The following is a 26,082-nucleotide window of genomic DNA, read 5'->3' as shown; positions in this document are numbered from 1 at the left end:
AGGTTTATTCCATGCTGAAAAGAGAAGAAAGAAAACACAAACGTTTCGGACGTGGAGCCTTCTTCAGGTGTGAGCAGGACAACCAAGAGATGTCCTCTGCACCTCTCAGCACTAATCACAGTACATTCTATTTGCATTAAATCTGACAGTCTGTTGACCACAAACTGGGTTACTGATCCTCTGGCAATTATAGGTATATTGATTTAGCAGATATTAATGATGGATCATGGTCCAGGAGTCGCTTATAATATTCTCAGAAAAAAGCCCATGATACTTTCTTTTAAAAAAAAGTAAGATATGCAACAGTATATGTCAAAGTTACTAAGTGCAGAACCAATACAGTTGCTTGCAAACAGATACATATGTGAAAATGCAACAGACTGCTCTCAGGTGAGATGGGAATCATGACAGATCTGTTAGATGGAAGAATATTGTCTCTTACAGCGATAAAAAAACAACATCGTATTGTACTTATGTTGAAAAAGCAGGGGCAACTCACATATTTTAGAGGCACGGTGGTTGTACACCTAGTTGATTTAAAAAAAAAATTAAATGTATTTTTTATATAACATTATAATGTTAGTTGAGGAATCATCAACGTAGCAAGGTTGTGGCTAATTTAAATACAATGTGTACTGTATGTCAATGCCTTCCTATTGTCGTCTAAAGCCACGTTTATTTTAGTCACGTACAACGTTCGTAATAATTGACAAAGAAATTCAGTAAGTTCTGTCAAGTTTATTTACATCTGTAGTGATTTTTGCGGTTCAATTTAAGTGCTCGCAGGCAGAAAAAAAAAGTTCGATGAGGAGTTATTTCCTTTTTTATTGTTCGGATTGGAGCCCACCCCGTTTTTCAATTGGATCCTGTTGGGTTTCGCCTGGTGAACCCCTGTGATACTTAAACATGTGGGCAGTGCCATCGCTATCGACAGCTGAGCTCCGTCTCTGTAAAGTACACATTTCGCCTGGCCACTTACTTGCCCTGCGAGTACAATACGTCTATAGCCATCAACAGCCCTCACGACTGCAGACTCCCCCATGAAAAGCGGGAGAAAGGAAGGCAGAGATTGGAGTTTACATTCACGGCGGCCAAGGAAACCTGCGAAAGCTTTTCATTACATCCCCGACTCGGGAAGAAAAAAAATGAACAAAAGCATTCCTGGCTTTCAGCAAAAACAATCACAGCGAAGCAAAATCACTTACTGAAAATATAATCCAAGGAGATAACCGTAACAAAACAGCCCTCCCAGCATCAGCAACAACAAAAAAGAACTAAACTAAACTACGCACAAATCTGCTAACGCACCTCTGTTCCAGCATTGAGATCAGCGAGAAGTCAAACTACAAAAAACAATGACAATGTGTGCTCTAATTTATGTGATTTCTCTCATGGGTGAGTAATTATCAAAGTTAACTGAATTTAATTTTGTTTTAAATTGTTGTTTGTTTTGGGCTGCAAGTTAATTAGATCTGTAGAGCCTTCCATTTTCTTGTGGAAAGCAAGTATCTGAAGTGCCATTAGCTTTGATCTCCCCCAGAAAATAAACGTCTATTAAATTTATGTCAGAGTTTCTTCGGTCCACCGATTTCTCAGTGAAAACGATTTTGTTGCACTAGCTGCACTAGTTACAGCGTGTAGCTAGAAAAGTGAAGTTTTCTTGTGCAGGAGGTGAGTTTAGTCAGTTTTAGCATTCAGTGTCTGTTCAGTTCAAAGTTTTATGGGCGCATCTCGTGTATTTAAACTTTAAGTGCAGACAAAATTGTAGTCTGGCGATAAACATAAAATCGTTTAAGACATTTTTACTGCGCAGGTTATGTCACGGGGAGTTTCCTCATAACAGGTGCTTGCGCTGCAAAAGTTGTTGCAATGTAACTGTCCTGTGCGCGTAAATGCAGTTTTTGGCTATCAGGTTAAGATAGATGTATATGTCTCAATTTTTCAGCTTATGGTAAATTTTAAGTGTCCACGCATAGACACTGCCAGGAAGCATTTTTCGAGTTTTTAAGTTGTAATTCACTTTTTCTCTTGTTTACATCGCCGTCATCATCACTATTATTAGTTTTGCTGCTAAATTTCACATTTGTGAATCAATAATGACACACATTATTAAGAGATGTACCACATTTCTGTAATCTATATCGTTTAGAAACACTTATTCAATCGTATAAGGGATAGTGTAGCCTGTATGTACTGTAAATTAGAACTGGGAGGCAAGGGGGTATTTACTTAATTTAATAAGATGTGTCACATCTGTCTCAAGGGAACAGCAAGTTCTGTAAGACACGTGAAAGAGGTGTTTTAATCATTAGAAGAAAATACTTCAGCTCAAAATAATGAGTTACGGTGCTGGGTGAAATTCCTAAGCCCCTTTATGAAGCAATTAAGTTTTGATCTCCCAAAACAATAAAGCCGTGCGAAGAACAAATTTATTTTAGAGGTGGTAGTGCTCCAAATATTTTTGTAAAAAGGAAAAAAATGATAATGTGGTAGTTAAAATAAAAATGTGCATAAAAGAATGAACGTGAATCACCATAGGAATTTGATTGATTTATTCAGTATCTTATTTTCAGAGTAATGTTTTGTCAGACAGGATTTTCTATTGCTTTTTTAAGCCTGTGTGGGGTTGTTTTATTTCTAGTATATTGATTCCTGACAATATCTCCCAGCCTTCTATAGTCACACTTTTAAATTCATACCCGACATTTGCATTTAAATTAAATGACAAACATCAAAAACTGATTTCATATCAGGAGGCCAAAAGCACATTGTTTTTTTCCTTAATATTTTCCTTTAGTTTAAAACACTAAACCAATAAATCACACACACTGCAGTCAGAAAAAAACACTTCACTGTATTTATTTTTATCAAGCCAACTTTAGTTGACTCAAAGCTTGTATGAACTCAGGCATGTTTTTTTTAAATACATATTGCATAACATTGTGCAACTAAAATGTATAATCAGTGCATATTTAGTGGGTCAATAAATATTTATTTTAGCCACTTTAGAAAGAAAATTAAATAAGAAAATAATCACAAGAATCTGACCTTTCTTCAGGTCTGTGTTGGTTTTAGAGGTATGCTAAGTCCTGATATGCCGTTAGCTATAGGACACTTTAAATTCACAGTTATCTTTTTCACTATAAACTTTTAAGAGTGCACAATGTTTTATTAATGTATGTGGCACACACTGAGTAAATTATCTTTATGAAGTGTTCCTGTTTTCTATAACTTGATTAGCTGAACCTCCTTTTCTGTATTGAAGGTTTAGGAATATACTGTGTTTGGTTCCAACACCAAAAACAGAATGGAGGAGACCAAAACAGAGAAAAATAAACTTTTTTTAATTATCATGCAGGGTTTACTGGGCACACACACTCATGCAGACAGCTGAAAACTCCAGTTTCATTATTTCTTCTCTTCTTGTGCCTGGACTCTATGCAACATGAGTTTGTCTTCTGAATTTGAAGTTCAGATCAAAGAAAAGGGCACTTTGTGTCTTTAAACAATAGCCTTTATTCAAATAGCTTGAAAAAGCAAAACATATAAAATGTTTAAAGGAAAGTGCCAACGTGTCAGCGCAAACAGTGAAAATAAGATGAGAGAGATGGAATTCAATAGCGGTAGTTCTGGAAAACAAAGCACTTTGACAGCCGGGTCAACAGCAAGAAGATAACAGAAGTACCTCTAACAGCCATTGAACATTTTTAAGCCACTCTGAGGTGAGATGGATCCAAAAGCATTGGATTGGCTCAGATGTGACAAATGTGGAGGGGACAAAGCTATCAGTACAATTTTGAGAGGAGGCCGTGTAAACAAGAATAAGGAGGTGGCAGCGTTAGAATCTCCAAGTCCACAACAGCTTCAGGTGTTGGAGAGTGTAGGAACTGAAGACAAAGTGAGTGGACAGATGGACAGGGCAATTTTTCTTCAGAGAAAAAAATGGATCCCAACCTTGTCTATATATTTCTTTCTTTCTGAATACTTGATCAGGCATATTCAGCATAAAGTATTTTATCTTATTATGATACAAGGGTGGCAGGGTGATGCAGAGGTTAGCATTGCCGCAGGCTCCGGATGTGGGGTGCTATCTGGGTGGAGTTTGTATGTTCTCCTTGTGTTTGCATGGGTTTCCTCCAGGTGCTCCAGTTTCCTCCCGCAGTCCAGAGATATACTGGTAGGTGAATTGGCTTTAGAGAAAACTGACCCTGGTGTGAGTGTGTCTGTGTCTACAGCAAGTGTGCCCTGCGATTGTCTGGTGTCCTGTCCAGTGTGTGTTCTTCCTTGTGCCTGTTGCTTGCAAGATGACAAAAATAAGAAATATTGACATCGGAATAGATGTTATATACCCTATATTTATGGTATTGTGATTTATGTTATGTTAAAGTCTTATATAAATATACATTACACCATGTAGAGCATGTGACATTCTTTCCAATAAAAAGACTTAGAACAATGGAAAGCAAGACTCTGTGTCACTAAAGCTGATATAAGAAGAGGTGTGGTGTGATCTTACTAGTACTTCCTTCAGCTACTTAGAGACTTCCCCCCGTGTATCTAGTCAGTCAGTAAATGCCAGTAAGTCACTTCCTGTGTGTATCCTAATAATCGCATATTTCCAAGTATTATTTTCTTCTGTAAAGTGTACACGTTTTCCCATGACCTGCACTGAGATGGGGAAAGTGTTCCACTCAGGGTGCCATCTCATTCAATATCTGCTGGGGTAGGCTCTGGCAGCACTCAAATAACACAGCAGTTACTGAAAGTGGATGGATGGCTTTCGAAAACAGTGTACGATTTAAGCCCCAAAATCTTGCTTCGAGAAAAAGTGAAGCAGGTATTAGGAATATTGAGAACTTAAAAGGAGAGTCTGCTAGCTGGCAAAGACATACTTCCTGTTTTAATATTTTTGATTATTACAGCCAGGATGCTGCTAGAAAGAGACTTGGGGGCTGAAGGGTTGTGAAAATGATACCGGTTGCACCTTCTGACCCCAGAGAGGAATCTGGCAGTGCCATATCCTGACTGTAAATAGCCTTTAAAGGCACTACCTGTTGTGACTAATGATTAAAGTGAATTAATGCTTCTCAGTGTGACACACTCTGCACACACCCCTAACTTCATTGTCTTTTAAAAACAGCGTTTTACACTTTGTGCCCTTACATTCCTGAATACTGGCCTTATCTTTAACTGTAGGGTCTCAGCTGTACAAAGACGACCCCTTCCTTGGTGGGACGGCTGAATTAATCTCTGTTTGAACCTCTGAATGGAGCACCATCATGCTGATGCTCACCAGGAGGTTCTATAGATACTATGTGTAATTTGACTAAAAAGATTTGTCACACCATGACGCTTCATTCAAAGAATATCCTCTCTAGTGCAGTCACTTTGCAAAGAGAGGCATTGTTATGTGCTAGCTGATGAATTGGAATGTTTAGTCATTGTAGGGTACTGTAGAAGTGATACCTACATTTATTCATTCATTCAGAAAATGGAAATGGGAATGTAATTAAATGCTTTAGGGCTATAGTCACAAACCTTTTAACTAAAAAACAATTTCTCAATTTTTCCTGCAATGTGAAAAACAAAGTTTTTCTAACTGATTGTCAAGATGAAAGCAGTTACAAATTGTTTAATGGTCCTGTAAATCAGCTGCTGATTCTTAAAACATAATAGTATCAACCTTCTTGAGTACAAATGCTTTCTTTAGACTGTTGGATAATCATGGTTATTTGAATTTAATGGTAATAAAGAACTAGAACTTTTTGTGTTAGGGTTAAATATTTTTGAGATTTTGTTTAGATTCAATTTACAGTATTATGTAAAAATATGTCTTGTTTCAAATAACAGAGAGATATATTAGCATTTAGTTTTTTAGGTGTTTAAACTAAATTACTGTAAGAGACAACATTTTTGGAATAAGTTTTTGCTGAAGCAAAGAGGAGCCGCTGTCTTTCATTGTTTTACGTCTGTGCCGAAACACTATTTTTACAGCAGAACCAGGAAAAGGGACAATTGAATTCCCTCCCTTTAGTGGTGTCATTCTTTAATTGTGTATAACCAAGCCCAACACAAAACAGGAATGAGTTAACGCCTGCTGTGAATAAACAGGACCTCACCATGGGGTACCACCTGAGCTAAATCTTTCTTGAACACAGAAGATTAATTACAGTTTGACCTTAATTGTTTCCAGTAGTAAAAAGAGAAATGTTCCGGGTTAAAAAAAACAGTTATGTTCCTGTTATTTGCATACCACAGATGTTTATTGGCGTCATTCGTGTACTTTGTTTCTTTAAATGAAGGCAACTTAATTTTAAGGACACAACTTGACTGTTTATTTTATCGTCATTTATTATCCGTTTATTTTTCACATGCTTTCACTTTCTTTGTCATACTTTAAGTTACCTCATTTAATAGAAAATAGAAGTACATGTGCTAATTGTAGATATTTCTAAAATAAAGTGAAACTGGGAAGATACTTTAAAATAATGGCGTATTAGCATATACATGTCATTGCAATAGAATCAAATTACAATATTTATTATACAACAGAAAGTGACTGTTAAAGCTGTAAAGATTTCTTAAATAGGCAGCCTATAAAATTACAGATTTTATATGTCTCACGTTCATATACAAAGCCATTTACAAAACCAAACATTAGCAAACCTAAGAAAAATTACAAAATTAAATTCTAAATGTGTCTTAATGATCACTGAAATTCATTGTTTCATCCTGCAGCATAAAGTGGATGAGGGCATTTCATGAATCAAACTGAATTCATGGATATCATAGACACCAAGTAATTTATTTTAAATCGTAGACTGATAAAACAAGCACGTACGACAGAAGAAAAAGGTAGTTTTTAGAGTGAAAAGAAGGTATTATAATTATTAGAAAGAGAACAATTATCTATCCTGATTTCATCATTGACTCATCACAGTCATATCAGATCATAACCGAAGTAGCCTATTCCACTGAGTAATAGAATCCTCTCAGCAAAGGAAGGACAATAAAATACTTTTCAGAATGGCTCTCTCACTATGGTGTTATAATGTATTCTGTAGTCTATTAAAATAACAGGGTCTCTAAAGGATTTCCTTTTAAACTGAGCAGTAACACTAAACTTACCAGAAATTTCTATAACGAAAACAGGGGTATGTACTGTACTGTATTAAAGGTGTTGGTAGTGGCAAGATTAATTGGTATTTGTTGGAAACAGGTGAAATCAAAACTACAATCCGTGAGAAGAACCAAGGAAACAAGTAAAAGTCACTTTTTTAATCTTTTACACTTCTGTAAGAAGCAGGTGTTTTTGATGCAAGGCAGAAGACCAAGATAAGGAGTTTGGAATGCAGATAAAGGAGTTTAAGTACTGATAGTATCAGGGTGAACATTTTCCTTACTAGTTAAAAACAGATGGCCTGGTATTTGAAAAAGTAAATAGGGATTATCTAAAAGGTATGGAAATGGAGGTAGGTTTGGGGAGTGGAAGTAAAATTGAATGACTGTCAGTTATGTTTTTGAATGCCTGTGTGTCATCAAATATTATATATTACCCATGCTATTTCAGTCCCCTTGTCCTTGTCATGGTGACATTGCTATGAGGCCTTCTATACTTTAATTATATTTTTTTAATATAAAATTAACCTCAATGAGAGGTTGAAGTGAAATAACAGTTCATAGACTTTCCTGTTCTGAACTACGAACAGCAAGAAGTTCTCCACAGGCAAAAAAAGCCTGAACACTAAGGTGCTCTGGCTGAATTTCTGCCCAAACACATCGGCAACGCTGTCCAGGACTTACACAAGAAGTGATAACAGTGTGGTTTTCATGGGCCGTCTGTTTATGTGGGGAGAGTGATACTGTTCAATGGCCCTGATACTCAGACCAGAGAGGCTGTGTGAGGGTAAGCCCAGTGATCGTGCAAGCTGGGACCACACATTTGAGGGCTTCCTTTTTTCGGGAGCTGTGAACAGAGGGAGAAAGGAAAGAAAAACTGGGAACACTGGATCACGTATGGGAAAAGGGAAAGAGGAGGAATCTGGTATGTTACATTCCTAATCTAATCTTGAGTCTGGGTCAGTGAATGATTACCGGTGTCCAAAAAGGAAACAGAGAGAGATACAGATAAGTAAGGGAGGATGAAAAAAAACCCATGTATTTCAATACCAAGGTAGAATCTAAATTCTTATCATTTTAATAGAAATGTTCAAAATTTGACATTGAAAAGAACACTAAACACCACAAATCAGTAGGGAACTACTCATGCTGAAATTCCGAGCTTGGTTTCTTGTGAAAGACTCCCGGAGAAACTACTGCGGGGCTGTTCACAAACTGTCTGATACACTACGGTGGTAAAGGTTGTCACTGTCATGAGCTGCCTTTTTGATACAATAATTGCATTACTGCTTACGTTTGCCTGACACTCATTTTTATCATTATTAATTTAATGTAAAGACGTATGGTAGTGAAATCTGGAATCTGCGTTCATGGCTGATGGTAATGTTGGCACAAATCAGCTTGAACTTTTAGTTAAAAGGTTGTCAGGAGAAGGGCGTTTATCTTATCTTTCAACTTGACTTTGTCAGCCCGACTTTAAACTTCAATGTGATCATTTTCCCTTTTTATAACAATGTATAGACTGTCGTTGCGACTGCAACAGTGTGGATCATGCAAAGTGTGTTTTCTCCCTTTTCCACAAGTTTCTCATTTAGAGAGTTTCTTTGCTTTTATGTCAAAAGAAATCAATTAGAATTCCTCAAGTCCTTACTATAGCTAACTTCACCATCAGCTCCATAGTCAGGCTTGGGGACTCATTTACATACTGTCTGTTATTGATGGCATTGACATTTGCAAGTGACTTTCTGTCACTTTTATTGTGCCAGTATGACATGATCGTCCTGTTATTTATCATAACAATAGTTTTATAAATGAAAAAAGAAGCTGTCATAGTGTTTTAACTGGAACAATATGGATATATTATATTAAAACTATTTTATATTTTAATTATATATAAAAACAATGCTAAGTTAGGAAAAAATATTGTGGACTTCTCCTGGAGGGTCATCTTGGTTCTTGCTCAATTTTCCAGTGAAAACTAGTGAACATTGATTCAACAAAAGAGCCTGATGCCACGTTAGACAGTTTGCAGCCATCATAGCACAGACGTAACATGTGAGCTCAGATGATAAGGTTATAACAATGCGCTAATTACAAGCATCAAAGCTATTTTATGTCTTTTTTTCCCCAAGAGCCAGGGCTTATCAATGAAAGCCTCTTCTCTGAAACAATGACTGTGTCAAATCGCCTTGTTTAATTGCTGAGTAGGCAGCTGGGTCGGTCTTGATATTATGTTAGAAAAGCCTGAGGCTCCAGATCTTATCCGTATTTATTGTTTAAATAGTCCTTAAAAACCTCTGCCTTTATAACCATTTCTGTTAGACATCAGAGTATTGGAATGGAAGCATATTTCAGTATAATGTGAGTTTTTCCATATGAACAAAGGGGAGAGAATGAAGGAGATGTGTCAACATTACTGCTTTGCAGCCTGATCGAATCAAATCTGAAAGTCCGGGTTTGGAGTGCTTTTGTAAGTGGCATTGGTGGACCAGTCTTCCCTCTGAACTAGAATTTCCAAATTTGAGCACCAGTAAGGTGGGATCATTATGCTGTAGGATGTGCCATCATTTGAATGATACTCTAAACAGAAGTCATAGTTACGTGACAATCAAACATCCTATGGAACTGGTCATAAGAATAGGGGTGTCCTGGCTAAATTCTCATTTGGACCTTGGGTAATCAGGCTTCTCCAAAGTCCTCCTTTAATTTGACTGATGTAATGGCTTCTCGCATCTCCATCACATTGGCTTTATAGTGAGACTGCTAGTGTATAGTGTATAGTGTATAGTGTATAGTGTATAGTGTATAGTGTATAGTATACAATGGCTGCCATAGTAAAAGGTGCTGCACTTAAATGGGGAACAGTTGGGCCCCACTTTTAACAAGGAGCACTTTCAGAACCATTGGAGTGAAAAGCTCCATACAGATACAGTTATTATTAAGATCTACTGCAGATACATCCAGGTACAAACAGAATATGCAGTTTGTCACTGTGATACAATAGAGTCCATCTTATCATCCATTTTCTACACTCTAGATGCAACATCTGTCCATTGCAGGGTACACAATTTGACAATTTCCTTGTAGCCAACCAATCTACCAGTATGTACCACTTGATTAGAGTCCATATTTATTATTGTGCTAGTATTATTGATTAAATTGCAGCTATGGCAATATGTATAATGTTGCTTACTTCACAAGGAGATCAACCTTACGTCTAACAGAATTAGAGTTAAATATAAAGTTCTTGGTGGCTCGTGCTTGACCATTACATCATGTGGGCACCCCAAAAGGTCTTGAATATCCATTTTTAATTTAGTTGTCAACTGCTGTCCTGTTTCATCTCTTATAATTAAATATTTAGAAAATTACATTTATCGATGTACAAATTCTTCAGAAGTCACCACATTATAGAAAAGTTTGGACTGAAATCTCTCCAGAGAAGAGCATCTAGAAAGATTCTGGGGAGTGTTTCTAGAGAATGTCCTACACTGACATGCTAAAGGAATTTGAATTATTTTGTTCTCGAACAGAGAAAACTACACTGGGACCCAATACAATTATTCTAAATTCTCAAAGGCACTGACAAAGTCAGCTCAGATTTCTTCAAAATGAACCGTGAAAGACAAATCTACCAACTCACCAACATGGACTGATTGGCCTCCCCTCGTTTGTAACTTGTTGTATGTTCTTATGTTCTTTTTTAGACTTCAGGTAAGCGGTCCTCCACAGGTTGGGGGATTGCTACGTAAGAACCCACAAAAAATCGGAATCTACCATTTTCACCTGTACTGTCCATTGCTAAGAAATTTGAGACTACTGGTATAGTGACAAGCTTGTCATGAAGAGGAAGCAACTACAGTATGTCTTGCCACCACAAGCTGTTATACAAATGGTTCATGAGGCAGCCAAAAGGCAGCAGTCAGAGATCTCCAACGCAAGCTGCCATCTTCAGGATACAAAATGATGACAGCTAACTTCAATATTGGCTGCATAAGTGTAGGATTGGCTGAGTTCAAGGAATAAGCTTCTTTTAATGGCCAACCACAAAAAGAGGCAATTTGGGGTTATCAAACCACATCTGAATGACAATTGTAACCATATTTTATAGTTGCAAATATGTTATGTCTTTCTGGACATTATGGCTTGGTGTAAAAGAAGGTGAAGCAGGGAACACTCCTGCCTTCTGTGAAATATGGGAGTGTCTGTTTTGATATAGGGTTGCTTTGGTCCTGGGGCCCTTGCTGATATACAGTAAGAGGAATCGTGTACAGGAACACAGGACATTTAAGCCTTACAGCTGGAGAACCTCTGTCACGAAAAAAAAAACTTATGGAAGCTTGGAGTAAAATGTTGATGCTCTTACTGTATTGTAATTCCTGATTGTGTCTTGTGCAAAATGCTTGTGGAGTAGCATATATATAAAAGACCGCCTTTGCCGAGGTAAGAGGAGATCACATGGATTTCTGTAAAAAATGGCAGTTTGTGAATATTGCCATTCCTGGTCCAATAAGTTTGATACACACAATAATGAACATTCTGTTCTTCCTCTTCTGTGGATTTCACCCAAAAATGTTACCTGAAGAAAACAATTAAGCCAGCCATGCTTTCTCATTCTATTTAATCCAATTACAAGATGTCAATGTGCATGTTTGACCAAGTTATACAAAATTATATGCAGAAGAAAGGCACAATGATACATTAGAATCTGTTTTTTACATAATTAGAAAGGTCTTGAGGGCTGCATTGGGCATCATTCATAGCACAATCAAAGGAAATCTCTCAGCACTGTGACAGACCCATTTCTAAGGATTTGAGGCTCCACCAATCCATTGGCCAATTGGTTAATATAAATGGAGAAAGTTTAGGACCATAGGCACTCGTCCTTCCAAAATCTTTTCAAGAAACTATCAGAAACTGCTAGAACGAGAATAGTGTTCATGGACAGATGACAGGGAGAAAACTTCTGGTCTCCATAAAGAACATTGCTGCTTGTCGAAACTTTCCCAAAGTGCTCATCGATGATCCACCAGACTGCTAGAACAATGTTCTCAGAGCAGACGAGATAAAGGTAAAACTCTTTGGCCTCGGTGAGAAACATTCTGTTTGGCAAAAAAACAGGTACTGCTTTTGAGCAAAAGAATCTCGTCCCAGCCTTCAGGCATGGAGTGTGGGATGTTATTGAGCTGCTTTGCTGCCTCAGGACCTGTGTGGCTTAGCATTATTGACACAAGCATGAATTGTGCATTGTATCACAAGACTCTAGAGGAGAATGTCAGGCTGTCTGACTATGACCTGAAGCTGAACCTAAAGTGGATCTTGCAGCAAGACAATGGTCCTAAACACACAAGCAGATCTACAAAAGCATGGCTACAGAAGAAGTGTCATAGTTAAAGGCCTAAACCTCATCCAACATTTTTGGCAGGACATCAAGAGAAGTGTCCATGCAAGCCTTCAAATGTCACAGAATTGAAATGAGGAAGGATGGGCCAAAACCAATGTAAGAAACTGATCAACAATTAACAGGAAATGTTAAGTTGCAGTCAAGGGGGTTCCGCCCGTTACTGAATTTAAAGGTTCACATACAAGGGCGGAGTGGTGGCATTGTGGCTTAGGATCTGCGCCTGTGGCTGGAAGGTTGCCAGTTCAAATTCTGCAGCTGGCAGAGCAATCCTACCCCATTGGGCCCCTGAGTAAGGCCCTTAACCCAAACTGCTCCAGGGGTGCCATATAATTGGCTGACCCTGTGCTCTGACCCCAAGCTTCTCTCTCCCCACCTGTGTGTCTCATGGAGAGCAAGCTGGGGTGTGTGAAAAAGACAAATTCCTAATGCAAGAAATTGCATATGGCTAATAAAGTGATCTTGCCTTATCTTTGTCACGGATAATAAATGCTGCAACATTTGAGCATAAATAAATATTGAAGGAGTTTTGTGTCATTTGTTTCATCAGGTTAACTTTATTTAGTATTAGCACTTCGGTTAAAATCATTACAGATTTCAAATATGTGAAAATCCTAGGAGGTTCACAAACTTTTTCTCAGCACTATAACTATTTAAAGGCAACAAGCTTTAAATAGACAAGGCAGGCAAAATGTTTTGCAGTAACTATTTTTGATACTTTCAGTTTTTTCAAAGAGATTTAAGTTTCTTTTGTGATTACATAGTAGGATTTACGCAAGACATTGTTCTAAACCTCAGGAGACGTTTTAAGAGCTTCTAAGCAGGCTTGCCAGCATTGTTAATATTTGGTTTGTTAATGTGGTCGGAATGGGTGTGTTTGACATCATTTCCTAGGTTATTATTCCAAACATCCTGTCCCCAAAAATAGATGTATAAGTTCAGTTCGTATAGAAAGAGCATTAGAAAAGGAAATGACACATTAAGTGAAAGTTCTATTAAAATGGTCTGTCTGAAGGTTAATGAACATTTTTTTGTAAAACTAAAATAGGTGCTGTAAAGCAAAGTCAATATCTATTACTCAATTAAATATTATTAAAAAAGAAAACACCTAGAAACTTGTTTAGAGACTACTATTTCCTGTGGATAGTTAATTTAGAGAATTTTTGCTACTTACAGATTTGTAATTCATGGATTGACATGCCAAACCCACTCTCTCGGTGCTATATGATGAGGTTTTGTTACTGCACTTTCCTGATGCCTTCATATTCAGTACATTGCCACATCACGGTGTTAACCCATTCCCCTAATAATAGCGCTTAAGAGAAAGGTGAATGATACTGCAGTCAGTAAGAACTAAAGGGGAGAAATGATGGCTTGAAGCAAAGTTGAATTATTAGGTCAGCTTGCAGTGGACTTAATGCTTAGTGGTCAGTAGGTCTGGTACATGCAATGTATAGCATTTAGAGTAAGTTGAAAGTGGTAGGCTAATGTGGGTTGCTTAAGTTGCTTGAGCAGACACTCATCAGCTTCCTTTCCTGTCCTGAACAGTCCCCTGATCTTATACTCACATCATTACCTTTCTCACAACTTCATCTGAATGCAATCTATTCGTAAAATGGGAAAGAATTGAGTATTCTGTTTACAAGTGACCCAGCACTTTATTTTGTGGAGGTATGGCCTAATATATCTCAGCCAACAGCCATGTCACCCTGCACAGAAACTCAGCAGGTGAGAGCCTGGTCAGTAGCTGGATGAGAGACCTCCTGGGAAAACCTAGGTTACTGCTGGAAGAGCTGTTAGTGGGGCCAGCAGGGTGTGACAATCCTGAAGTCTGTATGAGTCCTAAAGCCCCTTTATAGTGATATACTGTAAAAAAAGGCACCATCCTTTGGATGAGCCATAAAACCGAGGTCTTGACTCTCTGTGGTCATTAAAAATCCCAAGGTGTTTCTGGAAAAGAGAGGGTGACTCTGGTGTCCTGGTCAAATTTCCCAGCTTTTACCAGTTATGGACTCCTAATAATCCCCATTTATTAATTGGCTTAATCAATCTGTTCTCTCCACTGATAGCTAGTCTGTGTTAAGTGTACTAGTGCACTATGGCTGCTGTCGCATCATCCAGGTGGATGGTGCACATTGGTGGTGGAGGGGCCCAATTACCTGTAAAGCGCTTTGAGTGGAGTGCCCAGAAAAGTGCTATATAAGAGTAAGGAATTATTATTAATTATTAGTGGCTGCTGGCCACTATTATGGCCAGCAGCCATATCACCCTGCAACTCACAACTGGCAACCCACTGAAGCTCAGCAGGTGTGAGCCTGGTCAGTACCTGGATGGGAGACCTCCTGGGAAAAACTAAGGTTGCTGCTGGAAGAGGTGTTAGTGGGGCCAGCAGGGGGCGCTCACCCTGCGGTCCATGTGGGTCCTAATGCCCCAGTATAGTGACGGGGACACTATACTGTAAACGGGCGCCGTCCTTCGGATGAGACGTAAAACCGAGGTCCTGACTCTCTGTGGTCATTAAAAATCCCAGGGCGCTTCTCGAAAAAAGAGTAGGGGTGTAACCCCGGTGTCCTGGCCAAATTTCCAATTGGCCCTTACTAATCATGGCCTCCTAATAATCCCCCTCTATGAATTGGCTACATTACTCTGCTCTCCTCCCCACTGATAGCTGATGTGTGGTGAGCGTTCTGGCGCACAATGGCTGCCGTCGCATCATCCAGGTGGATGCTGCACATTGGTGGTGGTGGAGGGGAGTCCCCATTACCTGTAAAGCGCTTTGAGTGGAGTGTCCAGAAAAGCGCTATATAAGTGTAAGCAATTATTATTATTATTATTATTATTATTATTATTATTACAAGAAATGTTGTTTTAATTTAATATAAAGTGTGTTAAATTAAAAGGTTTTGTCCTTTTATCATTTAAATATATGTGATTTATATATATTATATATGTACAGTATGTGTAATTAATGTGGAATTTTGTCACTTTTGTCCATTTGAAATAACTCAAACCACAGTTTCTGTAGTTGATGATAGAAATTGAATTCTTATTTCAACAGACTGAGCTGTAACTCTTGTTTTTTAGGGATGTGGAATTTATGTGAGACTACACAAGATGCTACTACTACAGGAACCCCAACAGCCCCAACCCCAAGCATTTCAACTAATATTAAAACTACAGCTACTCTAATACCAGTAACAACTGGTAATCAAATCTCTAGTTCCCTTGACAGTTCAACCAGGATGACCAGTAAAACAACTGCTCCTTTTATTTCAACGCCGATTTCAGTGAGTGTCATGTCTGCAACATCAAAACAAATAAACAGCACTCCACCTTCAATTATCAACAATACTTCTAGTCCTGTTATTTCTACTACTGCTATTGCAAGAAGTAATACTACTACAACTGAAGGTCCTACGAGTAAGTATAGGCATTTTATAAATTCTTTTACATTTAAAAATATTAACTTTAATTATGCATACATCATTTGTAATTTCTTAAAATGGACATCATTAGAAGGAGATTAGAATGCTTTTGCAAAACATTGTGTATATTAACAAATCAATGAATGTTAGATGAAGCTCCATTACTCATTACTCTGTGTTTTCTTCTATATAATAATAATAATATGAGAAATTTAGGGTAATAAGAATATAAACTTAAATATTTTCTGAATATTCTCCATTTTTTAAAAAATTGGTCACTTGTTTTTAATCCAAGTGTCCATGGCTTCATGTGAGACAACCTCTCACCCCCATATATAAATAAACACTATTCTGTTGTATCAAATATACCATCAAATTCTAGAGGAACAAAATGGGATATAAAATAATTGTCTACCTGTATTGGGATGTTTAAGATCTTTTGTTAGCTGAGTTGTTAAAAAAATCTAAAACATTTCTTTTTCCTTCTGTGACAGCAGGAAAAGCTACAGATCCACTGCCGTCTATAACTATAGAGACAGCTTCACCCTCTGCTAATTCATCAAGTCCAACTAATGTAACACCACTGTATAACGATACTGAAACAACAAAAGTAACCACAACTGCAGATGTGACTACAAAACCTTTATCAACACATTCAGATCAACCTACCACTGTAAATCAAACAAAAGCTAGTGTAGATCAGACTACAACCATCTTTACTACTGATTCAAAGCCAACCTTAAAAACTACCAGTACGATGACAACATCAAAAGTCTTCGTTCCTGGAGACAAATACGGGGTAAGATAATTGCTGCATACTAATATACTAAGAGATTATTTATCTTTGTAAGTTTGTACTCAATTACCAAGGCCCTGAGCAGTTAACCTGTAATAAATTAAGCAGAGTCTGTGAAGAATGTTGAACTCTCCAATGAAACCGATTTTTTCTGTCACACATGGAGTGAAAGAATGCTTAATTTTATTATACAATATTGAATTATAAGTAATATCTGAATTTAGTGATCTGTAGGTCCTAACACTATGTGTTTTGAATGGACTTTCAATCCATGTATTCAGAAACCCCTCGTTTATTCATTTACACATGCATTTGATATAAAATGGAGAACAGGAGACACTTCTTTAGCCATTTTGCTGTGAAAGTATGGAACAAAATACCCAACCATGCTGTTGAAACCAGTACCCTGGCTTACTTCAAGAAATAGCTGGAAGACATCCTGCAGTTAGCTAGCTATTAACTGCCATAGGAGATTAATAGGTTTGAAATCATCCTGATTTTAAGCTTTCTTGTGCTCTTACGTCCTTATATGTACTGCAAATGTTTGAACAAGGTGTATGCTTCAAGTCCCAGGAGTTCCTCAGGTCTGCGTTTATTCATGTCACTGATGTCGACCAGTCCAGATAATATTGCTACGTATCCATTCAAGTTTTGTTTTGATAAGTGTTTTGTATTTCTAATGCTTTTTGTTCTCTTGTCCCAACAGATTCACTATGAACCAAAAAATGCCACTTTGGTAAGAAATTGAGAGGAAGTTTTCATTTTGCAATTACTAGTGGAATCAACTAAGAGTTTCCATGTTTCATTTTGCCACTGAAGGCAAATGACTATCAAACATTGAATGGTGTTTTACATGCTGAGCTTCAAGGACTATGATTGAAAAGAGCATTTCGATGTTGCCAAGAATTGTTTCTTGTGGGTGGCACAGTGCCACAGTGGTTAGCATTACTGCTTCACTGTACTGGGACCCTGGGTTCAATTCCAGACCAGGGGTGCTCCCTGCATGGAGTTTGTTTCCCCTGTGTTCACGTGGGTTTCCTCCCAGGGTCCAAAGAGGTTAACTGGCTAGGAAAATTGGTCATACGTGTGTGTGTTGGTGTTTCCGCCTTGTGATGGACTGGTGTCCTGTCCAGTGTGTCCTGTGCCTTGCACCTGTTGCTTGCTGGGATAGGCTCCATCTCCCCTGCAACCCTGAATTGGAAGAAACTATTGGAAAATGAATGAATGGATGGAGGTTTCTTTCAGCACTCTGGTAACACAGTTGAGAGTTACTTGTGTGAGAGGGTATTTAGTTGATAATGAGATCCTTGACATCAGTCTGGGGTTTGAACTACAGTACATACACTCCACCTGTTATCTTATATTTATTTCATTTTGGCAAGCATGGTGCTGTACCATCATTGAAAGGCCATGATATCTCATAATTTATGGAAATTTGTTGCAGTACACATCCATTGTAAATGTGGCATCAAGCTTTGCAAGGAATGCAATCAGAGTATGGACAGAGATATTGTGTAGTTTTCTTGTCTTCCTAAAGTACAATTTAGTACAAGTCATATAAGTGATTACACAGGTGTAGAGCTGAGATTTAGGCTGGTGAGAGATAACCTGTGCTTTACAGAAAACATTTATCTGGACTGGGAGAGAACTGGATAAAAGAACTCCCACACAATAAAACTTCATTGTGGTTAAATAGTTTATTGTGTATCTACCACCATAATACTGGGGTATAAATGCTTGTGAATATAAGATTTAAAATGGGTAGTTTTGTGTGGAATATATTGAGGTAGTTAGGTTCTTGAGGCTCACGAAGCAGGATTAATTTTATCAGTACTATTTTTTTTTGTCAATTTGAATGGCCACTTGTTCTTATCTTTTAACTCAGGTTTATTTTTACGTTTTGTTTTTATTCAGTTACAAAGACTGGAAAAACACCATCACATTTAAAATTGTCCCACACTCATTTGGTGGAAAATACGCCTTCATGGAAATATTTAGTTTTTTCCTTAAGTCACATCCCAAAGGGGACATTTCTGTTAGCAGCAATGAAAGCTGACATTCCCTCTTCAGTTTAGATATTCAGCGTACAATAGATAGAATACGTTGCACTCCAGTGTATTGAAAGGAGCTATTTTTACCTTTCTGTCTTTTGAATTTGTGAAGCATCTGCAGTTTTTGATTAAAGGAATTACCTTTTTAAACTTGATGCCACAGAAAGCATAGAATATTACTTCGTAAAGCAGACGAAGACAAACAAACTTAAGCATTCTACAGATCAAAGAAGCCCCAAAGGAATTGGCAGAGAAAGTCTTTTGAAGATGGAGGAACTTGAGTGCGAATATGTAGTACTCATTTTGCAATGAATTTCCATCCATCCATCCATCAATTCCATCCATCACTTTTCTAACTACTTAATCCAATACAGGGTTGTGGGGGACCTGGAGCTTATTCCTGCCAGCAATGGATGCAAGGCAGGAAAATACCCTGGACATAAGGCCAGTCCATCACAGGGCACACATGGACACAAATACACACTTATTCACACCAGGGCCAATTTTGTTCCAGGAGCCAGTTAACCAACCAGTATCTTTTTGGGCTCCAGAAACTGGAGCACCCTGAGGAATCACACACAAACAGGGGGAGAACATAAAAACTCCATTCAGGTAGCACTCCAGAAATCAGACTTGACCCCAAGACCTCAACAATGAGAGGCAGAGATGCTAACCACTATGCCACTGCGCCGCACACCCATTCTTCAATATTCTGTTAGAGGATGCCAAATTTGTGGAGGTTTTTCAAGGGCTGGGTTGCCTTGAAGACCAGTCAAGGGAAATGTTATTTAGCCCACACTGAGGTATAGGAGTCCAAGCTCATAGCTCATAACGAATAATGGGAATGCAGTGATAAATGGAGATGGTTGTGTAGTGTTAGGTGACATGGACTCAGATATTGACAAGTTTGTCCATGTGTTTCTCTTATTTTCCATTGTATCTAGAGCAATGAAACAAGAAAACGTGTGAAAGAAGAGTGTGACACGAGGAGGAAACACCCTTCCCTGATCTGTGATGCTCATATAACAGTTTATGCAAATGGAACAGTACATTTTAACAGCATATTGTTACGTGGTGGGATTTCCCTTTTTTTCTATTTTAAAAAAGCTAAGGGCTTTATTTAAGATATTATCACTTTATTGGCCATATACAATTTCTTGTATTAAAAAAATTGTCTTTTCACACACCCCAACTTGTTCTCCATGAGACACACAGACAGGAAGAGAAGCTTGGGGTCAGAGCGCAGGGTCAGCCATTTATACAGCGCCCCTGGAGCAGTTGGGGTTAAGAGCCTTGTTCAGGGGCCCAACGGAGTAGGATTTCTCTGCCGGCCGTGGGATAATAACCCACAATCTTCCAGCCACAGGCACAGATTCTTAGCTGCAGAGCCACCACACCGCCCTTTTTTTCTTCAGATGAAAAAATATAGTTAATATCACAATCCCTATTTTCTTACATTTGGTTATTTTCTACTCTTTGAAGTTTAAGTAGACTATGTGTCTTTATTAGTATTTACATGTTACTCATGTTACTCATGTTTTTTTGTAATACTGGATATTACATCAAGCCAGGCCATTGTTTTTTTTTCTGAATTTGCACTTGATAAAATTACAGTGTGAAGCTACTTCCACAACAGTTTGCCTGAGTAAAAATAGTATTTTAGCCATTTTAGTATTTTAACATAATGTTTTTTTATGTTTTTTTTTATTTTGCTGCAGTGAGTCCTGAAGAGCTGGAAAAAATCAATAAGGTGTGTATCACTGTATACAATTACTGCTAATTATTTCCTTTATTTTTTTAATAGAGTAACAAGTGCCTTGAGCTTGCCAATGAACATATAAGGAGCAAAACAATTTGTTGTGTAAGCAGATTTTCTGTCCAACACATGATTTTAAATATGATATTTTAATGCTGACACAACTGTGATGTCTTTAAAATGTTTGGCTCCTTGACATCTGTTTTTAGGCTCTATGTTACCTACTCTTACTGTATCCAGTGTACAGGACATAATTATTCTGCTGTATTATTTGAAATTAATGTCTTTTTGTCCTTTTCCTTCTATGACACTTTTTTTTAGGGCAATGGATCTTCTGACCAACGTTTATCTGGTTCTACTCTGACACTGACTGCTGTTCTTGCCTCCTGTGGTGGACTACTGCTCATAATTGTTGCGTTCCTTGTGTGCATTCTTTGTCAACGGAAATCCTATAGGAAAAATCAGGTGAGCAGCTCGTGGTTTTAAATGTAATACCATTCTTGCATGTGCGTGATATAACCTACCGTACCTACTGTAGGTTAGTTTTACTCTTTACCAGAAAAAATATAGTGGAATAAAAATGTCAAACAGAAATGTGTAACTAACCATACACCTCTAACCCCTTGTTCTGTTTTTACTGACATACAGGTTCTGTTTGTCTCCTCTTTTGGTTTTACACAAACATAGTGACTGGCCTGAACTTCAAAGATGCACTGTTCCCAGAAAAAGCTTTTATTAGACATCACATAGTGCTATATGCCTTCAGTGCTAACAAAAGTCATTATTGCTATTTTGAACAATTTTATTAAATTAAGACCTTCCATTTTTTTCAAATGATATAATTGAATAATTTCAACCCTTATATGATTCTTGTTTTACAAGTCTGTGACACATTTTTACAGACTTATGAACATCATTAAATTTATATCTTGCTTACCAGCTATCTATGGGTTTAATGAAAGTTAGCAACTACACTGTAACCTAGGAGTTAGCATGCTTTCCTATATGAAAGCTTAACTTGCTATACCATGGTAAAAAGAGTGAAACATGCCAGTGTAATCATACTAAAAGCACAGGTAAGGTATAGTGATGAACTGAAAAGTATTATACATAACTTAGAAAATGAGATCAAAGCCTTAAAAACACTGGGAAACATTAAAAACACTGGGAAAATGGGAAAATATTCTGCTCATTTAATGCAGCCAGCTTTCATAATGGCCCTCTCCACAGACAGCAATAGTTGTTACCTTTAATTGCACTGCTTTTCTTACTTTGAACTTCCTTATACAAAGCACAAAGAAGTAGTTCTACATTTACATGATATTTTACCACATTAAAAGAAACTAAAACAAAAAATAGATTTGCTGCTCATGAAAATGAAAAAAAAACTATTTATTGACAGGCAGAAATTAGAAAAAGAAAAAATTAACTCATAATAGTGTAGAAAACTGATAATATTATAAGTTCAGGAAAATTTCTATACAATTGTATGCTTTTTTACCTTCATAATCTTGAATATGTTTTGTAAATCATCTAATTTGCTATATGTAGTGTAGTCGTAAAAAGTTAGTAAAGAGCTCTGTGAGAGTTGGCTATACGAAAAATGGGTAAGAATTGTAGAGAGGTAAGACTGTATATGTGATCTGCTCTATAAATGACCTGTCTTGGAAGAAAACTTCTTGTTTCAGCAGTTTGAGATCATTAGACGCCCAATCGTTCATTCTCCATTTTTGACCAATGCGGAGCTGAACTGTGCTAATGTAGCGGAGCTAGTTTGGACGTGGTGACATCATCGCCCTCTCTGCGCGTAGCAGGGACCTCAGCTGCCTGGGCTGAGGGAGGTCTCATTTAGCTCATGTGGCTGGCTCCCTGTTGCGTTATGCCGGAGACCCAACTTCGTTCCCCAGGTGCTGCGGGACGAACCGGTTGGGTGAAGTGGCGAGGGCATGAGCCCACGACAGTCACACTAAATTCAGGAGCTGGTCCAATCCCTCTGGTCACTTCTAAGAAGCAACAAGCTGGCTACAAAGATCTGAATCAACTATATTTAGCCTCAGCAATGGCCAGTGGGTACCACAGGGCTGGCTCAGCAGGGACTCTTGTCCCTGATCACTTTGCATTCAGAATGTCTGGAGAATCAGATGCTATAAATGTGCTCGGTGCAAGACCACAGCCATATTGACAACTTGGTCTTGATCTGCCAAACTTCTCAAGTCATTATATGCCAAGTGAGAGTACCGCAGTGAACATAATATTTCCAGTTCTTTTGACCTAAAGATACTCATCATATACTGAATATATATATGTGATAACCCATTGAAAGTTTGTTCGAAGCTGGCTTTATGCAGCTCTGTAAATCCTGCGCTACCGTATATTGGAACACTGGATTGTAATTAAAACTCCAGAAAAAAACTGTTTCACTTAAGATGAGGAGTGTTGTACTACTTCTTCTTATCTTGCCTAATTTATACAGCAGCAACTGACTGAAGAACTGCAGACAGTGGAAAACGGTTACCATGACAACCCCACCCTGGAGGTGATGGAGGTTCATCCTGAGATGCAGGAGAAGAAGGCCAATTTGCATGGGGAATTTAATGACAGCTGGATAGTCCCCATTGACAATCTCATTAAAGATGACCACAACGATGAAGAAGACACACACTTGTGAAGTGCAGCGTGTTTTGGTGCAGAGATAAAAGAAATCAGAAACAAAGAGTGGAGAAGATAACACTTTTCAGCATAAAATTGTACAACCATTTTACATACCTATATCTGGATATATACATATACAGTATACAGTACCTATTGCACTGCAGGTTTGAATCTTGCAAAGAAAGTCTATTTCAAAACCTAGCTTTTGTAGTCTAGTAGGGGTTCTTGTTCTGAAACACAATGCATGCACCTTCCATGTGACTGGAATGTGACATTTGAAGTATTACATCTGACCTCAGTCCCCGAGTTTGATACATGCAAGAGCAAAATCATATGTTCTTGTTCTAATTTGATATAACTCAGTGAACACCTACATTTTATTGTTACTCTTACCACTATATGTGATATACCATGCTGCTTTAAGCATTTTGCAAGAGAATGCAATTTCTGAACACTAATATTAGTATGATTTTAGCTGGGTACATGTCTACATTGTGGACAGTACCCTCATTAACTCCATGACATCTGCTAGCAAGTAAAACTGAAACAAGGGAGAGCTGTGCTCTAATTTGGAGTTTAATGTCTTTGCACAGTTAAACCAAGGAAAAACGATGCAGCCAGAAGCCTGGTAAAGTTGAAGGGCACATTCTGATTTGTTCTGTAGAAAACTTTGAATAGAATCTTGACTGACTTTTGAAGACCTGTAGCAGCACTATTGGTAGGTAATGGTAGATATAACTTATACCACTATAATTTATATAACAGTAGTCACGGTTTAATGTATTCATGTACATTGTATTTTCTTTTTACCAAAAACCTTTGTCATATAGAAGCTAGACTTCTTGTGCTAAAAATAATTAGAATATTAATGTAATGTGGTTTATTTCAACACTATTTCAATAGGAATGTGTCATGCATTATTTCCACATATATCTGTTGTTCCCAAGGTGGAGCTGTTTGTGTTGACCATGTATGCAGTTTTGAACTGTGCATCACTACAAACTTTTGCAACTTAGCAAAAATTAGTTCAAGATGTAAATTATCATTTAAGTGCATGTTCGAATCGAAACCATTATCTCAGTTTTAAAGATTGAGATGTAAGAAAGATTTTATGGCACCCTTTTTTTTCTTTATACAAAGCAGAAATTTAAATTTCTCTGCAATGTTAAATACGTAACCTCTTGGGTATGGATACTTATTTTGGAAACAGTGCACCCAGGGATTTGTTTTAGATGAGCACAGTTGTATAACTCGCAGTTTGGGGAGGTTTACTGAACCGAAGATGCTTTGAGTTTATGGTTGGAGTTCTTTGTCCACGCCAACATTCAGAGCATTGTTTCAGGAATTTCTGCCTTTAATCATTTATGAGATTGATTATAATCTTAGCCCTCTTCTTTAAAACTTGTGTGAATCATTATATTGAAAATAATAGAAATTCTTATATTTAAATATAAACAATTGGTACCTTAACCTTCACAAACACCTTTTAAGAACTGAAAGCAGGACATTTTCACGGCACCCTTATTTCAGTGGACATGCCTTAAGAGGGAAAAGGGAGTGGTACAAATTAGGTACTTTAAGGATGATTAACACAACAGTCACTCTGTCAACAGTCAAAAACAGAATGTCCAGGGTCTTAGAAGATTTCCTGCTGGCTTCTACTAATGTTCCGTTTAAGCCTCTCCTTTTCATTACATGGCTGACTGCTGACTTCCTCTGGCCTGTAACTCTTACTACACCCGGCAGTCTTCTACTTATTCTGTACATTAAATGGCCTTTATGAATCTCAGGGTGTATTTTTACATTACTTCACATTTGTGTATATACAGTTTATATATATATATGCACCCACACATTTCTATGTATGCCACAATGTTCAAAAGCGAGTAACACCACACAGTGCTTGATTTGAAAAAGATTGACATTGCTTTTTCAATCTTTTGTTTCACAATAAGTATGTAGATCTTAATCTGCTGTACACTTAAAACAAACCCTTGTGCTGTTCCTAGCAATTATGCTTACCTACACACAGACAACAGCAACTGTTGTATTTGAACAAACACTTTAAAGGATCATATTCAAAATGTTTTTAATACAGAATCTATTTAGCAGAATAGTTTTAAGTATGTAGAGTGAATATATATATATACTTATACTGTACATATACTTTTTGCGTGTGCTATACTAGCATAAGAACAGATGTCTGACACACTGGAATCCCCACTGACAACTGAAACTCACGTTTGATGAGGACAAGGCCTTCTTCCGTTTTTTACTCAAACCAATAAACCTTTGTAGCAAAAACAATGAATTGCGTTTGGTCGAGTGTTCTTGGCATGGCACCTTGTTCTTGACAATGAGCCCATCTATTAAGATTGTAACAAAAACCTTTTGCATTTAATTTTCTTCATCACTTAAAGATGAGAATTCTCTTTAGACCAATTAGGCTTAAGGATCAACACTATACCAAGGCTAACCTTCGTACCTTACCTATTACAGTTTACAAACACCATTTTAGAAGATGAGATGACCACTTTGAAATATGTTACTACTAGTGTAGTTACCAAATATCAAGTGCGACTACCAATTCTTAATTGAACACAGTATTGTATGATATTTTTCATTAACAGTTTTGAAGGATGAACACTGGTCTTACTAGAAATTACTAAGTGACTGTAAGAGTAATCGTTTGACACTATGGCACTGTAAAATGAACACGACTGAAATTGTTCTCCTAAGCCAGGGCAACCAGGTTCCTGTTGGCTTAACAGAGGAGGAGGGAACACAACTCAGTCCTGAAGGGTGTGATAGCATCTGGATACTTTTCCAGCCAAATTCTTAATTACCTAAAGGAACTAATTATTTGATTTGTCTTTCCCTTG

At 37.6% G+C, this 26,082-nt stretch overlaps 1 protein-coding gene across 3 annotated transcripts; it reads left to right on the top strand.

Moving 5' to 3' along the window:
* The first annotated feature begins 906 nt into the window (after positions 1 to 906).
* podxl (podocalyxin-like) lies at positions 907 to 25,507 on the top strand. 3 transcript variants are annotated; one of them, XM_015352283.2, is made up of 8 exons: positions 907 to 1,395; positions 15,605 to 15,940; positions 16,440 to 16,744; positions 17,448 to 17,477; positions 19,737 to 19,866; positions 20,511 to 20,542; positions 20,870 to 21,013; positions 23,025 to 25,507. In XM_015352283.2, exons 1-8 carry the CDS (start codon positions 1,356 to 1,358, stop codon positions 23,214 to 23,216), a joined length of 1,209 nt encoding a protein of 402 aa, XP_015207769.2. In that variant the 5' UTR covers positions 907 to 1,355; the 3' UTR covers positions 23,217 to 25,507. The 3 variants fall into 3 exon arrangements, with proteins under 3 accessions (XP_015207769.2, XP_015207768.2, XP_015207767.2); XM_015352282.2 differs by having other exon boundaries at positions 908 to 1,395; positions 16,443 to 16,744; positions 23,022 to 25,507; XM_015352281.2 differs by having other exon boundaries at positions 908 to 1,395; positions 23,022 to 25,507.
* The last annotated feature ends 575 nt before the right edge of the window (positions 25,508 to 26,082 follow it).

Source organism: Lepisosteus oculatus, chromosome 7 (assembly GCF_040954835.1).
Source record: "Lepisosteus oculatus isolate fLepOcu1 chromosome 7, fLepOcu1.hap2, whole genome shotgun sequence".
Taxonomy (NCBI): Eukaryota; Metazoa; Chordata; class Actinopteri; order Semionotiformes; family Lepisosteidae; genus Lepisosteus; species Lepisosteus oculatus.
The sequence above is the reverse complement of the archived record's forward strand: the minus strand, read 5'-3'. Positions and strand labels throughout refer to the sequence as shown.